The sequence below is a fragment of the Osmerus eperlanus genome, chromosome 27 (genome assembly GCF_963692335.1).
Source record: "Osmerus eperlanus chromosome 27, fOsmEpe2.1, whole genome shotgun sequence".
NCBI classification, from domain to species: domain Eukaryota; kingdom Metazoa; phylum Chordata; class Actinopteri; order Osmeriformes; family Osmeridae; genus Osmerus; species Osmerus eperlanus.
The window spans coordinates 141,171-156,585 of NC_085044.1; the positions used below are offsets into that span (position 1 = coordinate 141,171).

The window sequence follows — 15,415 nt, forward strand, 5'->3', positions numbered from 1 at the left end:
TGAAATGGTTGTGCACTGTTTAATCATATGGGCATAGACCTAACATAACATACAAACATATAATAACCCTGCTTGACAAGCATTAGCACATAGGCTACGACATTTTAGGGGGCCGTTTCAGAACAATGTTACATTTTATGATGTCATAAAAATACTACAGGAAAAGTCCCAGTACATGAAAGTGAGGTATCAGCACACAGCAGGCTATGTAGGGCTCAAGATAGCCTGCAGACTCTTACACAGCATGCTGTGTATGGCTCAAGATAGGCTGCAGACTCTTCTTGGAATTCAGGTCATTGTCAGTCTCATGGGGGTCAGTCGGCAGCGGGTCATAGGTGCGGCGGTACAATATTCGGGTCACCAATGTCACAATAAACATTTCCATGATCATCAGCTGTTGACTTAACACTGTACATATAAAGGATAGAGTGGGTGAGAAGCACTGTGTGTGCACATCTGTCAACATTTGATATTTAAGGGAAGTTACTTACTGGATGCACGGGCTTGAGAAGAGAAAGGGGGAGCACAGGCAATTGTTCCGTCCAAAGCCAAGATGTTGATAATGGATGTCTGCAGCTGACTGAGCACTAGCACCAGCTACCAGGGCACAGTGGGCCAGGGAGACTGAAGTATTAGTTGAATCACAACCTACCGTCAAGTCGACAAAGCAGCCGCATGAAGCATGGTTGCAGAAAGGTGTGAGGGAATGGCTCACCTGGTACATTGCATACTTAGGGATGATCTTCAAGATGCGCAGTGTGTTGCATATGTTCATGAAAATAATGGCCACAGGCCAGAGGGCAGTAATTGTGAGAACACCCACAAACGGGTTTATCCAGATAGCTGTGCTAGTGATCTCCAGCTGTACAGAGATAAGTGGGAAATGTTTTAACCGAGTGTGGATTGTGGGCATCCAAGGCACATCATGTAATATTACATTATCACAACCTGCAGCCAAATGCAGACAATGTTTAAAGATTGAGAACATTAGACACTTACATCAGATTGATCGAAATTCCCATTGGTCCACAATATTACAGACAGGACTGAAAGGATTGTCTTTAGGATGGCGTACTGCAGAGATCCTAGTTTTAGCAAGAATAACATTCTCCTGTAATAGGGACAGAAGAGTTTCATGACATAATACTGTCTTTAATACCTACATAAAATAAGACATTTTTAAGAATTATAATGAGAGACAAATCATGTGGGAACACACTTCAATTAAATAACATCATGAGCACAATAAAAGAGGGTAATAAGGTGGGTAAAGGTTTTCCCCACTAAAACTACAAAATAGTGAGGTTAGTGGGGTATCCATGGCTACCGTGTGACAGGGTTGGGGTTAGTGGGGTATCCATGGCTACTGTGTGACAGGGTTGGGGTCAGTGGGGTATCCATGGCTACCGTGTGAAAGGGTTGGGGTTAGTGGGGTATCCATGGCTACCGTGTGACAGCCACGTGGGGCAGGCAGGGGCAGCAGCAGCAGCAGGGCCCTGTGTTGATCCTGAAGGTTGTCGTCTCACACCGTCTGAGGAAGGCCTCAGTACCCCCACACTCTTCAATCAGAAGCACCAGAAACTTATAAACCACCACAGCAAAGTAACTACAGAAGAAGAGAGAGGAAGAGGAAGTGGGGCAGAGAGAGGAAGAGGAAGTGGGGCAGAGAGAGACAGGTAACTATGGTAACTATGATATTCACAATAGGGTGCCGGGCTCATAGGATGACCTCTGAGCCAAAGAAACACATTTCCCAAACCAGTGATGATTAACAAAGGGACTAAGATGTTCTCGTGCTTTTTACAATCTCAATGTAATAAAACTGAAACTGTCTATTAAACGGGCTTCAGAGTCCAAAAGGAGGCCTCATATGTATTCTGTCTTTATTATCTCTATCTTCATCCCTTCCATTCTGCCCTTTACATTAAGCCTGCTCACACGAGCACTGAACTCTGAGCAATCCCACATACTTTCTTAGTGTAATGATTAAGAGAGTTGTTAAACTGCGGTTATACAGTTGAAGGTTGTAGGATTGCTTTTTTAAACAGTTATCCTACTTTCAATTCAATACCACTGAGAAAAGGGCAATGACATTATGGGGTAAATGAGACCTGTGTGTGTGGGAGAGCTTACCAGTTAGAGACCATATCTGTGAACATGACAGCTTTTGGGATCCACATCCCAAAACAAGACATGGTTGCTATGACCTGTGAGACGTTGACCAGATATGACCTTCCATGTAATACATATAACGTGATGAAAACATGAACAATTAACAGAAAAATGCTATGGAATGTTTAAAAAAAATATGCACTCAAATGTAATTATATTATTATTTAGCTCTCCGGTAAATTGAAGTGGTCATCTGATAAGATCAGGGCTAGGGGGAAGTGGTGTTGGCATGGTGATAAGATCAGGGCTAGGGGGAAGTGGTGTTGGCATGGTGATCACTTCCTACCGGTGCAGCACCATTGACCCAGATGACGGTTGTCTTTTTAGGATAGGGGGTCTTTCTGTATATGAACACACACTCCTCCAGGTACAGGCCCAAGGATACAGTAGACATTAGGGTCAGCATGGAGTACAGGGCCAGCCCGAAAACATCCAGCTCTTTTTAGAACATGAATGAAGGGAACAGATGGGAGGGGAGTATTGAGGGATGGGGTTGGAGAAAGAAGGAAAAAAGCAAGAGAGGTTAGCATTTTATAAATATCTCTTTTGGTAAAAGAAAAAAGAAAGAAATATTAGTTTGTCATCTTGAGGAGGTAAGGAACAATCACAACATCTTTAAGTTATACACAACAAATGTATGTTTAAAAAAATCATGATTGCTGTCCTGTTTAGATAGATTCCCTGGCATACAAAACAAAATTATAAGAAACAGCATTTATAGTCATATCTGTAGACACAATTACCTCAAAGGAAAATGGGACCCAAACAGTGCTATTTAATTAGTTTCTTCAAAAGATTGTTGTGCTAATTAATTGTATTCATTCAGATGAAAACTGTCTAGATACATTCTTGATTTGTTTATTAAGGACTTCATAAGCAGTATCCACAGGCATAATAACTACTAAGAAAGAGGATTGATGGGTATCAAAGGATACATTTAATAATTGATTACCAATATCAAGAAGCCCATCATATTTCACACTGACACAATGTTAGGATGAAAAAAATGTAAACTCTGTATGTATCAGAGCTACAGCTGTGTACTGAAGTATAACTATAGTAAAAATTGTGGTCGACTGTTTTCTATCACACAAAGTATTTGTTTTGTGCAATTTGCATGCAGGCAATCCATAGTGTCAGGCTCGTCTAAGCAGCTAATCAACACATACTGTACATCACACTGAGTTATCGTCTACATATATTTATTGTCAGGGGAATAGTAAGATACCAGCAACTGTAAATTGATATATGTCACCCATTCAATAATTCAACCATTACACATTTGTTTTGTCTGTAGTGAATTTAATTATTCAAGATCCATCCAAATAATTTGTCTGCCCACTTGGAACATAGGTTTCAGTAGAAATTTGCTTGGCTAAACACACGATTCAAATCACAATCAAGACTAAAACCTCATAGTTAGAGACGTTCTTTCTGGTTGCAAAGATCACCTGGCCATTATCCATTTAAGATTAAGGGTAAAGCAGATAAGATGAGTTCCATGATTTCAGAATAATAATGAACATGCATGACTAATATTGAAATGTTATCTGGGGCATGATAAGGTAGATTTAGGTCACTTACGCTTTATGACATCAAAAGCAAGTGGGGGTTCCTGTAAACAAGATGGATGTATGGTGGTGTTCATCACTTCTTGAAGGTCCATAACTGATTACAATTCTACTGCAAAGTTACAAGATTGAACAAATATCTCCTCTTGTAAAAAGTGATACCACAAGACTAAACTAAGACTAGGTGCAAATTACCGAACAGCCACTGTTAGTGTACTTTCCCCCCCAATCAACCGCTTAGGAATGAGGGCAAGATCAGAGATTTGCCAATGTGAGCACCATCTCTTATCTATTCTGGGTCCACCTCCGCACACACTAGAGAATAGTCGCCTTGTAGCCAGGAATGTCTTGAATTATGCAACACATATTCCTTCGAAAATGTTTATTTTAATTAGATATAAAACCCTCATGTTTAGAGTTAACATTAAACTGAACCCCAACTTATTTCTAAGAGGTTGCTGCTGAGAATAAATAGTGACGGGAAGTTAACTATATTACTGACAACATGAAGGCTTGGTTAAGGCTCATATGGCTCTTCTGCTTTGTATGGTAATGTCATCTTATACAGTACCATTCTCCATTTCTCAAACACACATTTAGCACACAGGAAAGATAATGTGGACCCATGTAAAGCTGGGTTTTTGAAGTTCTCACTCTTCATACTGAGAAAAAGAATATTACAGAACGAAATGCATCTATCCAAACTCTCATCCTATATGGCCCTCAAATAGTTGATTTGCCAATGACCCTGTCCTTTGTATCTTGACAAAATGTTTGCGACAAAAACATTCATGTAAACTGGTTGTGATGGCCCAATCATACCTTTCCATCCACACATTACCATTGCCTAGGTGGATGACAGAGAGGTCATTCCCCCAAACCTATGGTAGGAAACACTTCCTCTGACACACAAACAGACACACACCCTTCCAGGGTTATCGCCATTCTTCTCATGGATCAGTCCTTGAGATAAGTAATTTCAGTGCCAACACTGTGTTTATTACTATCTAAAACTTTCAATACGGGCAGAAGTCATCTTGAGCAAATACTGGCTTACCTTCAAGAGGCGACAGGAGTGAAGGTCTCTCCTTACTCTTGTCTTTACTGTGAACATGTCATTACTAAAACACAGATATATGTGCACACTATGGAGAATTTGTATGTTCTAGCATATTTACTTTTATCACAACATTTGTCAATTATAGTTGTAACCATTTTTATAACTGTTATAAAACATAATTCAGGCCCTTCTGCATCAGATCACTGAAGATAGGTCAACCAATCATGGGATTACGTATCTTGGGTGTAACGTTACACATTTGTAAACTATTTTACATAATTTAGTCCTTAAATGCATCATGAAAATGTTTTTATTGTTAATTGTCCACATGAATAAATGTAAACATTAAATTACAGTTAAACTTCTTTCCAACCTTTGTCAAATGCAGAGTGCAAAACTAAATAATTAAAAAATCTTAAACCACCAGAAAAAACTGGCTTTGTAATATTATTACAACATTTTTGGGATAATACTGAGCATGCAAAATTGTTTTATAAAACATCTTAACATATTAATACAATAAGATAAACAGTAAATTGGTCAATGATTTCCCTTCTCAACAGATTTAGCTTATGTGCTATCTGTCCCATTAATATGGCATAGAAGTCAAACTTTTATAGGTTAGAACATTAGAAACTGATAGCAGCTGTTTGAGGGCTTCTGGTTATTCCAAACAATTCCAATCACATTTCAAACAGCTCTTTTGAAAAAATGCATGGATCATAACAGTAATTTTAGTCTCACAGAATTGTTTTTGTCAACTTTAGAATTCATACAAGGTTGATGACTTAATTCTGAAGTTGTGCTGTTGACCCCCTTTAGTTAGGTGTCTGTGTAGTATCCAGCTTACTGTACATTTTGTAAACTTGCTGGACACTACATGGAGATATAATGTCACCTACTAAATGAATCAATCGATAAATAAACATATTTCAACATAATTCCCAGTTTGAACAATTAAAATAGTATCCCTTAAACGAACAACTAAATACAAAAGATTTGTTCAGTATTTTTCTTTTTTATATCTTTAAACATTAATTAATGAATTAATAGTCTCAAAAAGAATGCTTTGGAATATGCTTTTGAACAGTTGAACATACATTATCATACATCCTACATTAAATGATAAAAGCCACACACTGCTTAACAGTGCAATGAGAATGTTGATGTCAAACTCATCCCCACTGGATGAACGAACTAATTTTCATTGAGACAGTAAACTAACTCACTCTCCCACAGTTCACAAAGCACGAGTGTTTGGTGTGTTGTGACTAAGGCACAAAGACAAAGGCCCTCATTTTGATTATGCAAATATCAACCCATTGAGCAATTAATATTTGTCATCCTATCCCAGCAGTCAGCCACACAGCCTAGCCTTAGTAACCCTAACCCTACTGTGTGGAGCAAGTCAGTGGAACGTCAAGAAAACAGGAGTATCAGAAGCACCGTGCCATTTCTAATTTACTTCTGTAAATAGACATTTGTAAATCTTCCAACATAATGTACCTACTACTTATATAATTACTACTGTTTGTGTATTCTTTTATAAATGCATCGTTAGGCAGGATACTATAAATCCCCAAATTGATTCCTTTGAAGTTCATTCATTTCCATCCATAACATTTGCAATACATGACTATCTTAGACCATTGATGGTCCATGAATACATAAATTAAGACAACTAAAATAAATAAATGGACCATCGATGTTCAAAGTTTTATGCGACTTTGACCCTACTGACAATGTTATTTATTTTGTTATAAATTACTACCTTTACAGTCATTACATTTGTAATTTTAAACCATTAATAAATACCTATTCAGTAACCTGATTTATGGTTAACAGTATTTTCCTCAGATGTATTAAACAGCTGTTGTCCATAATTGTTTGAAAGATCTACTTTGCCTTATGTTAGATAGTAATTTTCATTCCCAATATTAACAGACAAATGATTTTTGTCTCCTACATGCAAGTTCCAAACTAGATAAACAACATCAATGATACCAGCAAATGTGAGGAATACCTTTTATCATTGGCACGTAAGAAGTCAGCTGGGTTCAAATTGAGAATGTCAACAGGACACAGGAGAAATTTCCAAAATGTGTTGGTCAAGGGACAATTGCTAGATGCGGACTGCGTTTGCATAATCAACAGAGCCGGCAGAAAGCTCCATTATTGAGCCTCTACTTTTGAGGATGTTGAGTGTCTAGTTATGTCTATGTCTATGTAATGGAAAACAATGTGTTGTGTCCGTGCAAGTCCCTTTGGTAGTCATGGTATTAGGAATGCTGTATGGAGGTGTTTCCTGGACAGGGTTAGTGGTTACATGCTGTATGGAGGTGTTTCCTGGACAGGGTTAGTGGTTAGATGCTGTATGGAGGTGTTTCCTGGACAGGGTTAGTGGTTAGATGCTGTATGGAGGTGTTTCCTGGACAGGGTTAGTGGTTAGATGCTGTATGGAGGTGTTTCCTGGACAGGGTTAGTGGTTAGATGCTGTATGGAGGTGTTTCCTGGACAGGGTTAGTGGTTAGATGATATGGAGACAATGTCCATGTGGGAGCTGCTGCTGGATCGGTTGTCATGGACACAGATGCTGCTGGTTTTAAGGCATCACAGTTGGCTCTTGAAGTCTGCTTGGGATGTAGAAGCTACAGCTGCCTAAAATAATCAACCATCAGTTCAACTGCAATCAACTAGACAAAAACACAGAAATGTTAGATCTTACAGATGTTATTTTTCTTTCTCGTCTTTCACTTGCAGATACACACTAATTTTTTCAAACTTGCCAGTCTACGACTCCCTCTCCATGGTCACAGACACTGTTTGAGCTGTGTCTGAAACACAGGGGTGAAACGTCATGGGTTAGGGGTCAGAGGACTGACTGATTTGAATTGATATGATCATTCCTTGCTAGAAGATCAGAACTTTCCAACTTCTTGACAACGACATGGTACCATATAACATTAGGCCAACATACCAGCCTCCTCTTCTCTGCTTTCCTCGCTGTGGTGTATGCTGTTGCAGAATGTTACAGTTTATTATATACACATCACATTATATTGGCATTCATATTTTTGTTAACCAGGGAAACATAACCAGGAAGACCTTCAGCCTAGTATGTATTCCCATTATAATAATTTTACTGCATGTGTAGGGTGTACAATACAATACGGCAAGCACAATGCAGTGCGTGTTTGGCACATTTGAATAAAAGACAGTTACATAGTGACTAACTGAAATAAGTAATTAATATATCACATATCACTAAAGTGATGGGAGCATGTCTAACCTTTTGCCATTGGACTGTAGGACGGCATTGGCCTGCTCTGGGTCTATGTGCACCAGACGAGTAATGAAGGATTGTCCATCTCCCAGACTGTTTACCATAGATACAGAGGAGAGGGGGTCAGGGTGGTCATTATACCATTAGTGACTTGTTTTAGCTACAGTGGTTTTGTCATTTACCTGGAGTAGATTGGAAACAACCAGAATTTATTTTGCTCTCCAAACACCTCTGCAACATTCCGACTACAGCTCAGAAAAAAGCCGTTTTTATCCTGTCCATTCCTGAAGACTGGAGCCCTGAAAGCCTCTGCAAGATGCCAGAATACAGGACACCATTATATCCAGTGCAGTCAAAGTCATCACACTATCAGTTTAGTCATACAGCAATACTGTTGATTGTCTTACTGTAATGTAACCCCTTTTTAAACTTTTTGAAGGATCACATGTATTATCAGTAGATAAGGTAGCCTGTGCTGCTGTTAAACAGTTGATTGGCGGATGCATGCTGTGCAGATACCTATGGTGGTCCTGTTCTTGCCCACCAGCCAAAGATGGTAGCAAAAAAGTGACAGGATGCTGATGAAGAACATGGTCGCCACGAAAAACAGAAACAAGACGTGGAATTTGGCGTGAGTGTCAGGCAGCTGATTCTACATAAGAGAGAAGAGAGAAGAAAAATGTTACTGACCGGACAACATGTCAGATCACCACTGACCGGACAACATGTCAGATCACCACTGACCGGACAACATGTCAGATCACCACTGACCGGACAACATGTCAGATCACCACTGACTGGACAACATGTCAGATCATCCGCCAGTTGCTTGGCAGTGGTCGACCTCCGTCTAGACTAGTGGTAGTTCAATAAATCAGATACCACATAGTAGGTACGCACCAAGATGAGTACAATACAGGTACATATTTGTACCCTGGTGTAAATCAAATTTCTTTTTATTTATGTTTTTGAACAAAATTCAGTCACAACTACAAAGAGAGAAAAAAAGCTGACAAAAAAAGATCATGAGTTTGTTTTAAGAGCCTCACCAAGTTTTCTAAATATGTTTTCTTTAATACAGTAATAGAAGGATTAATTAGCCAGAGAAAAGAGGATTTGGACAGTCAGTTTACTGCTCCATGATTATCTCAACACTGCGCCTCAACATTCACAGACATTCTACCTACCACTACAGACATTAGTCTCTACAGGGTTAAACCCTAACCCTAACCCACTTATCATTAGTGAGATCATTCATACTGAGCAGGAAAGTCACTAAACACTCACAAACACAGACAATTACATGCTTGCCAAACTCACAAACTACTGGGGATGGTGACAGGAGAAACTGTCATAAGAAGAGGAGAATCCAGGCCAGGGGTCAAATGCATAATGGTGCATACGCATGAAATGACGTCTGAAAAATCTGTTCACAGACTAAACAGTATAACCCTAACCCAGTCTTCACATTTACTGTTGCCATAATGTATTTCCATTGGAGCTGCTTGGTCTTGTTTGGGACCTCAAGAACACACTTCTCAGACTGTAGTTCAGTCATTAAAACTATTTCATAAAAATTAAAAAAACAATTTATACTATGTTGCCTACCTAATCCTCTTCACTTTGAATAACTTTGTTCAGTATGAGGTTGTTGAGACATTAGTTTGGAAATTAGACTAATTATGGGCATTTCTACACCCATGCGAGGTCAAACATGAGAGTGGACCAGGTGGGCTCGTTTGCAAGCACAAAATTGCAAAAGTAAAATTGGGATGTATGATGACAAATGTGGAGAACTGTTCGCGTACGCTGAGTTTATAAATCCCAGACAACTGGAAATCTACACTTGAATTTATTTACACAGTTTTACACATTTGACCCCAGGTCAGGACAGAGTCCTTGTCTTTTACTCCACCATGAATAGTTAGTGCTAACATTAAGCTTTGCCAATCAATTCAATATGATCCATGTTCATGACAATACAGGTTTTAAAGTATGTGAGCTCTTAGTGCCATATAAATAAAAATCAATCACTGACAGTTCTGTTCCATAAAAAATGTATTCTTCATGAGTCATAAACATTGTCACACAGGCCATACGAGAAGCTATAATGAACTCTACTCCACAAGGGTCATAAGACCCAAGACAAGACTGTAAAACGTGCCCATGAAGTAAAGTCATAGATTTTACCTCTGGACAATGCACAGCAAACCTCCTTCTGCACCGCTTAGGATGTTAGAGACAGACAGACTGTTAGAGGAGAAATAATGGGAGAGAGCCAGCCAGAGGAAAAGATAGGTAGACAGGAAGTTCAGAGTCTATCATTTTAAAGTTATGTTATTTGGGGGCAAAGTATATTTAAGGCTTGTGTATCTTCTACTTAAGATACAAGAGTAGGGATGCTACTTACTGTCCAGAATCGGATGAAATACTGTAGGACTGTGGCAGCAATGAAGACACAATACAGCATGGAGTAGAACAGAAACAAGACAAAGAACTTGTAGTTGGAGAAGCCAACACAGTTGTTCACCCTGACAGAGAAAAGAGGGAGACAAGGGGAACCATTCACCAGTCACCGTGTAAAAGAACATCAGATTCTGTATCCAATGAGTAAAACAACATACCATGGACAGTGGTGATCCATCTTCAGCACACACCTAGAGAGAGAGGGACATAGTACAGGAGTTTTATTGTTGAAACAGCAAAGAGACTGAAATACTGAGCACTATAGCCACTCACATGTCACAGGTGGAGCAGTGGTGGCAGCGGTCTGGCTTGATCACCTGGCAGTGGTCACAATACCGAACAGCTGTGGAGAGCATGGCATCTATCAGCAATCAATCAGCTGAAACAGTTCTGACAGCTGCTCAAACTGCACATGCTCAGCAGCCTGACAGCTTCACAGCCACTTGTGAAACGACAGAGATATTAGCAATCAGCTTTTGAATGAAGTGCAGACTAGTCCCACAATATGATTTTCCCTCCATATTTTTTCCTCTAAACAATACAAAATTATTAAAATACCAACATCATGTCACTGTATATATATATATATAATGTATATATAATAAATGCTGTGCATCTCTCAAATGTCATAGTTTTGCTATGCTATATCTGCAGAACGCAGTCTAGGCAGGGGCTTTGGCGTGACTTTCTGTGTAACTACTAGGGGTGCAAAACCGAACTGAAAAAAATTGAATTGTTCAACACACAAACCACGGTTCGGTTTTTACATGTAAACCGCGGTTTTTCGGATCTACGAGAATACACAACTTAACACCCTTTGTCCTTCCCCTTTCCCGTAACCTTTCCCGGAGAGTAGCTGTCCAATTAACTGTCAGTATATCAATGACGAATCACGTACTGGAAGGAACTGGAGAGCAGTGTTGCCAACTTAGCGACTTTCTCGCTATATCTGGCGACTTTCCAAACCCTCCTGGCGACTTTTATTGTCAAAAGCGACTACCGACAAATCTAACGATTTTTTCCGGTGTTGTTGGAGACTTGCTGGTGTTTTAGAGACTCTGACGTGAAAGCACGGATTGTTTTGCAGTACTGTCCTCAACGAGCAGCGGGTGCTGCCGTGAGCTCCTCCGCCATCCCAAAGCACTCACTGGCGGTCAGGCTCACTATAGCCTCGCGCAGCACTGGTACTTTCCTTACTGAGGAGATGACAACACTGCTGGAGAGAGGCCAAATCTCACTCCAAGGTTTTTTGAAAATTTAGCAGCCCTGTGCTAACGGTAATACATCTAACATGATGGGGCATCTACGCCGGATATACAGAAAATACAAAGAAAATACAGAGAGAACACTGAAATGGTAATGTTTTTTTCTTACCCCTAATGTGCTAAACAAACCGAACCGAAACCGTGACCCATAAAACCGAACCGTGGGCTTGCTGAATTGTTGCACCCCAGGTAACTACAGGAATTCAAATATTAAAAAATGAATTTTCAAAGAGTGAAATATTTGATCATGCCTATCGCTAACAGACACTACTGTTGGTTTAGATTTTCCTAAACAACACAATTTCACCAGACCTGACCATTAAACTGAATTACCCCTCCTAGTTTAATATGTGTGTCCAGTCATGCTGAGGACCTTCTTACCTCCTGTGCCCGTGCGTGTGTACAGAGGCAGCTCTCTGGACACTTTCTTCAGAATCTCTTGCTGCTCCTCTGGCCTCTCCTCCTTCTCGTATTGCTCTTTCTCCACTTTGGGAAGGCAGAACTGCCGGGCAGAGTGAGATGATACAGTGAAATGCTGGCATTGGTGAATAAGGCTGGGAGTTTGCTTCCTATTTTACCAGTAGGCTGTCTAAAATGTGTATGTCGTGCACATACACACTGTGACCGTATAAATGTGTATTTTGCCCTCGTGTCAGTGAAGAAGCACTTCACTTCGTGCCCCCACCATAACTTTCCCCCTCCCCTCACACACACAGCCTACCGCTTTAGAGGGGTTGGCAGGCTTTGTGCAAATAGTCTTCCAGTACGACCAGATGAACATGACAAAGAGGAGGTGGAAGACCACCAGGTAACTGACTTGAGACAGAAAAAGCGTCACAAAGGTTACAGCTACATTTCAATCTCAATATTTATATTGTGCTATCTATTCCCATTCATTCCCATACACAGTAGAGGAGACATAATTATGATTAAAAGCATACAAAATACATAGTGAGAGGTCAACTTACTTCGTTCTGCATCATTTGGGATTGTGACTATAAGAGAGACAAGATAGTTTAGAAGGAAGTTAATTGATAAGACCAGGCACCCAACCCTCTTCCAACCACCACCCTCCAGCAGCCTGGCACAGCCAGCACCAGTCAGAGGGGCTTTGTTTGCCAGGCTGAATAGGAATGCCCCTGACTGATCACTGACTGAACAGACTGATGTCAACTACAGTTGAATATTAATTCTTTGTAATATATAGTAAGGGGAAGAGATACAATTGCCTACCAAACATATCTAATCAATATCTGGAAATTATAGACAAAATATTGAATATAAATCAAACATTTTCCTGACAACAATTAAGTTTCAGTTTACAGTTAAGAATTTGCTTTTCATTTTCCACATTTTCCATTGCTTTTCATTTTCATTTTGTTTCCAGAATGAAACAAATAAAAAGTCAACTCTTTGCTCAAGTGAGACAACAAACTCTTACTGGCTTCGGTTCATTTTCGACCTGTAGCTCTGACAGTAGTATCTAGTGCGAGCTAACGAGTAATTCGCCATCCGGAGCTACGTTGCCAAGCAACTTTCATTGACAGCACACCTAGCTCTATAACAGAAAACAAAACATTTGTACTTACAGATGCAGAGTTCAACTACGTATGCATAGTAGGACCAACCGACGACTAAATTTATAAAAACTACCGGTATCCAACCTAGAGCCCGTTGGCAGCATCTTAGTACATGAGAGGGCGCCATCTTTCTCTAATCCGGCTGTGAAAAATGGACATGTGACGTCAACTCTTCAGCACAGAACAAAGAGCTCTGCGGACCATGGAGCTTCAAGTAGGCTACTAAAAATTAAATAATAATTGAAAATATGCCAATATCGTATATGTTGCATGCATTTATCATTATACTGAGCCCAATCCGTATGTCGCCTTTCTAATAAAAAAGAGACAAAAGGGTTGGGGCCTTACATGAGCCCATATTAGATAGTTAATGTAGGTTCAACATCTATTTTAGTGCAACCAAAGTTAAAGTGCATCGCCACCATAGTTTTGTTTGTTTTGTTAATAGTGTTTATTGATTGGTTGGGGTGTTTGAAATGGCGACGCGGACGCGGTGAAAATGTTCGCCTTCCCCTGACTGATCAAATGTGCTCGCTTGTGGCCGTTTCGTGGTGTAAAAAAATGTATACATATAATAAAAATGTAGGCCTATTTGTTTATATGTATAGTCCTGTTTTTATATTTATTTACACATTTCAGTGTGAATACTTTAAATAGCGGGGGGAATTCAAACATTTTGGAAATAGAATATCTATCAATCTCGTTCTTAATCTTAATCTAGAAACACCATGGCTGCGTGACAGGATAGATGAGAAGAGAAAGAACCCGTTATTGGTCACACTGCATTAATAAAGGTTTTCTCATTTGTCCTTCTGCCACGCAGTTATGCGGTTTCTCCAGCAGAGGTCAGAAGTAGACCATCACTAACACTGGGTGAAGTTTTGTGAATGCCCTTTCATTTTACCTCAATTTTGATTGAGGCATAATAGAATAAAGAACAAAATGTTCATTATTGTTTTCTGAATTTATAATAACTGTTAGTGATGACACTACACTGTCCAGTTCACAGTATAGGACTTGTAATAAACCTCTCACACCATATAGCATTTGCAAAAAGGCTATATGGCTATAAGGCTATATTCAATATGAATCCAAGTGCCTTGGATTCATATTGTGCTGACCCTGTCCTGTAGTTGTCTAGGTGGAATCTACACATTAAAGTACAGTATAATCTGGTGTCTCATTACTGTGTGAATCCTGAACGCTGTCTGGATTTGTTCTATTTACCTTAATTTCCCCCCAATCCTCAGATTCAATTAGCTATTGAATACAGAGAATCAAAGTTGAAAATAGGTGTGAAAATGGGGGGGATGGAAGACAAAATGAGAGGTAGGGAATTGAGGAAAGGTTAGTGAGTGGAAGGGTTGTTAGCAGATGTAAATAAACAACAATAATTCCAGGAGTGATTAAAATAACATCTGTTTAAATAGCCATTCACATGCGTAAACATTAAATGGATACATATATTCACAAATATATTATTAAACTAATAGATTTAGAGACGCGTATAAAGAAACAGTATAAAAGTCAAACATGGATGCGAGATGGAGACAGAATGGGAAAGGAGACATCAGTTAGAGAGAGAGAGAGAGAGAGAGAGAGAGAGAGAGAGACGCGTGCTGTGGGCCGGGATGATGAGCCCCTGGCTATGCTCCATCGGTGACGAAAGCAGCTCAGTCCATCAGTTGCCATGGAGACCAACAAGAGCAGCCTGAGAAAGGAGGCAGAGGGGAGGGGCATGCTTGGGAGAAATAGAGGAGAAAGAGCCAGAGGGAAGCTGTAGACAGAGCACATACAGAAAAGAAACCAGAGACAGAGACTGCAAGGAAGGGCTGAGAAACATACTGGCAGAACTGAGGAAAATACCAACGCCTCTTCTGCAGAGACAAAAAAACAAAGGTGGAAGCATCCAGTTAACTGCTCAGTCATCTGGCTGGCAGAAGGAATTAGAGCACAAAATCGGAGATACAGAGAGAGTGAACGAGGGAGGGAAATAGAGATACAAAATGGATCAACAT

The 15,415-nt window shown here is 39.8% G+C and overlaps 2 protein-coding genes across 5 annotated transcripts; both read right to left on the minus strand.

Annotated features, from left to right (window-relative positions):
• Positions 1-160: 160 nt before the first annotated feature.
• Positions 161-3,959, minus strand: LOC134013904 (organic solute transporter subunit alpha-like). Its single transcript, XM_062453669.1, has 8 exons — positions 3,757-3,959; positions 2,459-2,610; positions 2,134-2,207; positions 1,448-1,606; positions 1,000-1,111; positions 716-862; positions 492-597; positions 161-408 (listed from the first exon to the last, which is right to left on the minus strand). The coding sequence occupies exons 1-8, from the start codon at positions 3,836-3,838 to the stop codon at positions 236-238; spliced, it is 1,005 nt and encodes a 334-aa protein (XP_062309653.1). The 5' UTR covers positions 3,839-3,959; the 3' UTR covers positions 161-235.
• A 1,267-nt stretch (positions 3,960-5,226) lies between these two features.
• On the minus strand, positions 5,227-13,850 carry LOC134013886 (palmitoyltransferase ZDHHC20-B-like). 4 transcript variants are annotated; one of them, XM_062453647.1, is made up of 14 exons: positions 13,407-13,850; positions 12,786-12,812; positions 12,539-12,633; positions 12,199-12,319; positions 10,826-10,895; positions 10,711-10,743; positions 10,497-10,617; positions 10,277-10,312; positions 8,606-8,738; positions 8,269-8,395; positions 8,093-8,179; positions 7,781-7,818; positions 7,590-7,637; positions 5,227-7,496 (listed from the first exon to the last, which is right to left on the minus strand). In XM_062453647.1, the coding sequence occupies exons 1-13, from the start codon at positions 13,522-13,524 to the stop codon at positions 7,594-7,596; spliced, it is 1,050 nt and encodes a 349-aa protein (XP_062309631.1). In that variant the 5' UTR covers positions 13,525-13,850; the 3' UTR covers positions 5,227-7,496; positions 7,590-7,593. The 4 variants fall into 4 exon arrangements, with proteins under 4 accessions (XP_062309631.1, XP_062309632.1, XP_062309630.1 ...); XM_062453648.1 differs by having other exon boundaries at positions 5,227-7,457; positions 7,586-7,637; XM_062453646.1 differs by having other exon boundaries at positions 5,227-7,637; positions 13,407-13,848.
• Between the last annotated feature and the right edge of the window lie 1,565 nt (positions 13,851-15,415).

Bases quoted from the DNA above. Each gene is read 5' to 3' on its own strand.
- LOC134013904 (XM_062453669.1), bottom strand. From the start codon at position 3,838: ATGGACCTTCAAGAAGTGATGAACACCACCATACATCCATCTTGTTTA. The intron at 1,112-1,447 runs GTAGCCATGGAT...TCCCTATTACAG, and splicing joins CCCCACGTGGCTGTCACACG to GAGAATGTTATTCTTGCTAA. The intron at 863-999 runs GTAAGTGTCTAA...ATCTCTGTACAG, and splicing joins GGAATTTCGATCAATCTGAT to CTGGAGATCACTAGCACAGC.
- LOC134013886 (XM_062453647.1), bottom strand. From the start codon at position 13,524: ATGGCGCCCTCTCATGTACTAAGATGCTGCCAACGGGCTCTAGGTTGG. The intron at 10,313-10,496 runs GTAAGTAGCATC...TAACATCCTAAG, and splicing joins ATTTCATCCGATTCTGGACA to CGGTGCAGAAGGAGGTTTGC. The intron at 8,396-8,605 runs GTATCTGCACAG...GGCATCTTGCAG, and splicing joins CAAGAACAGGACCACCATAG to AGGCTTTCAGGGCTCCAGTC.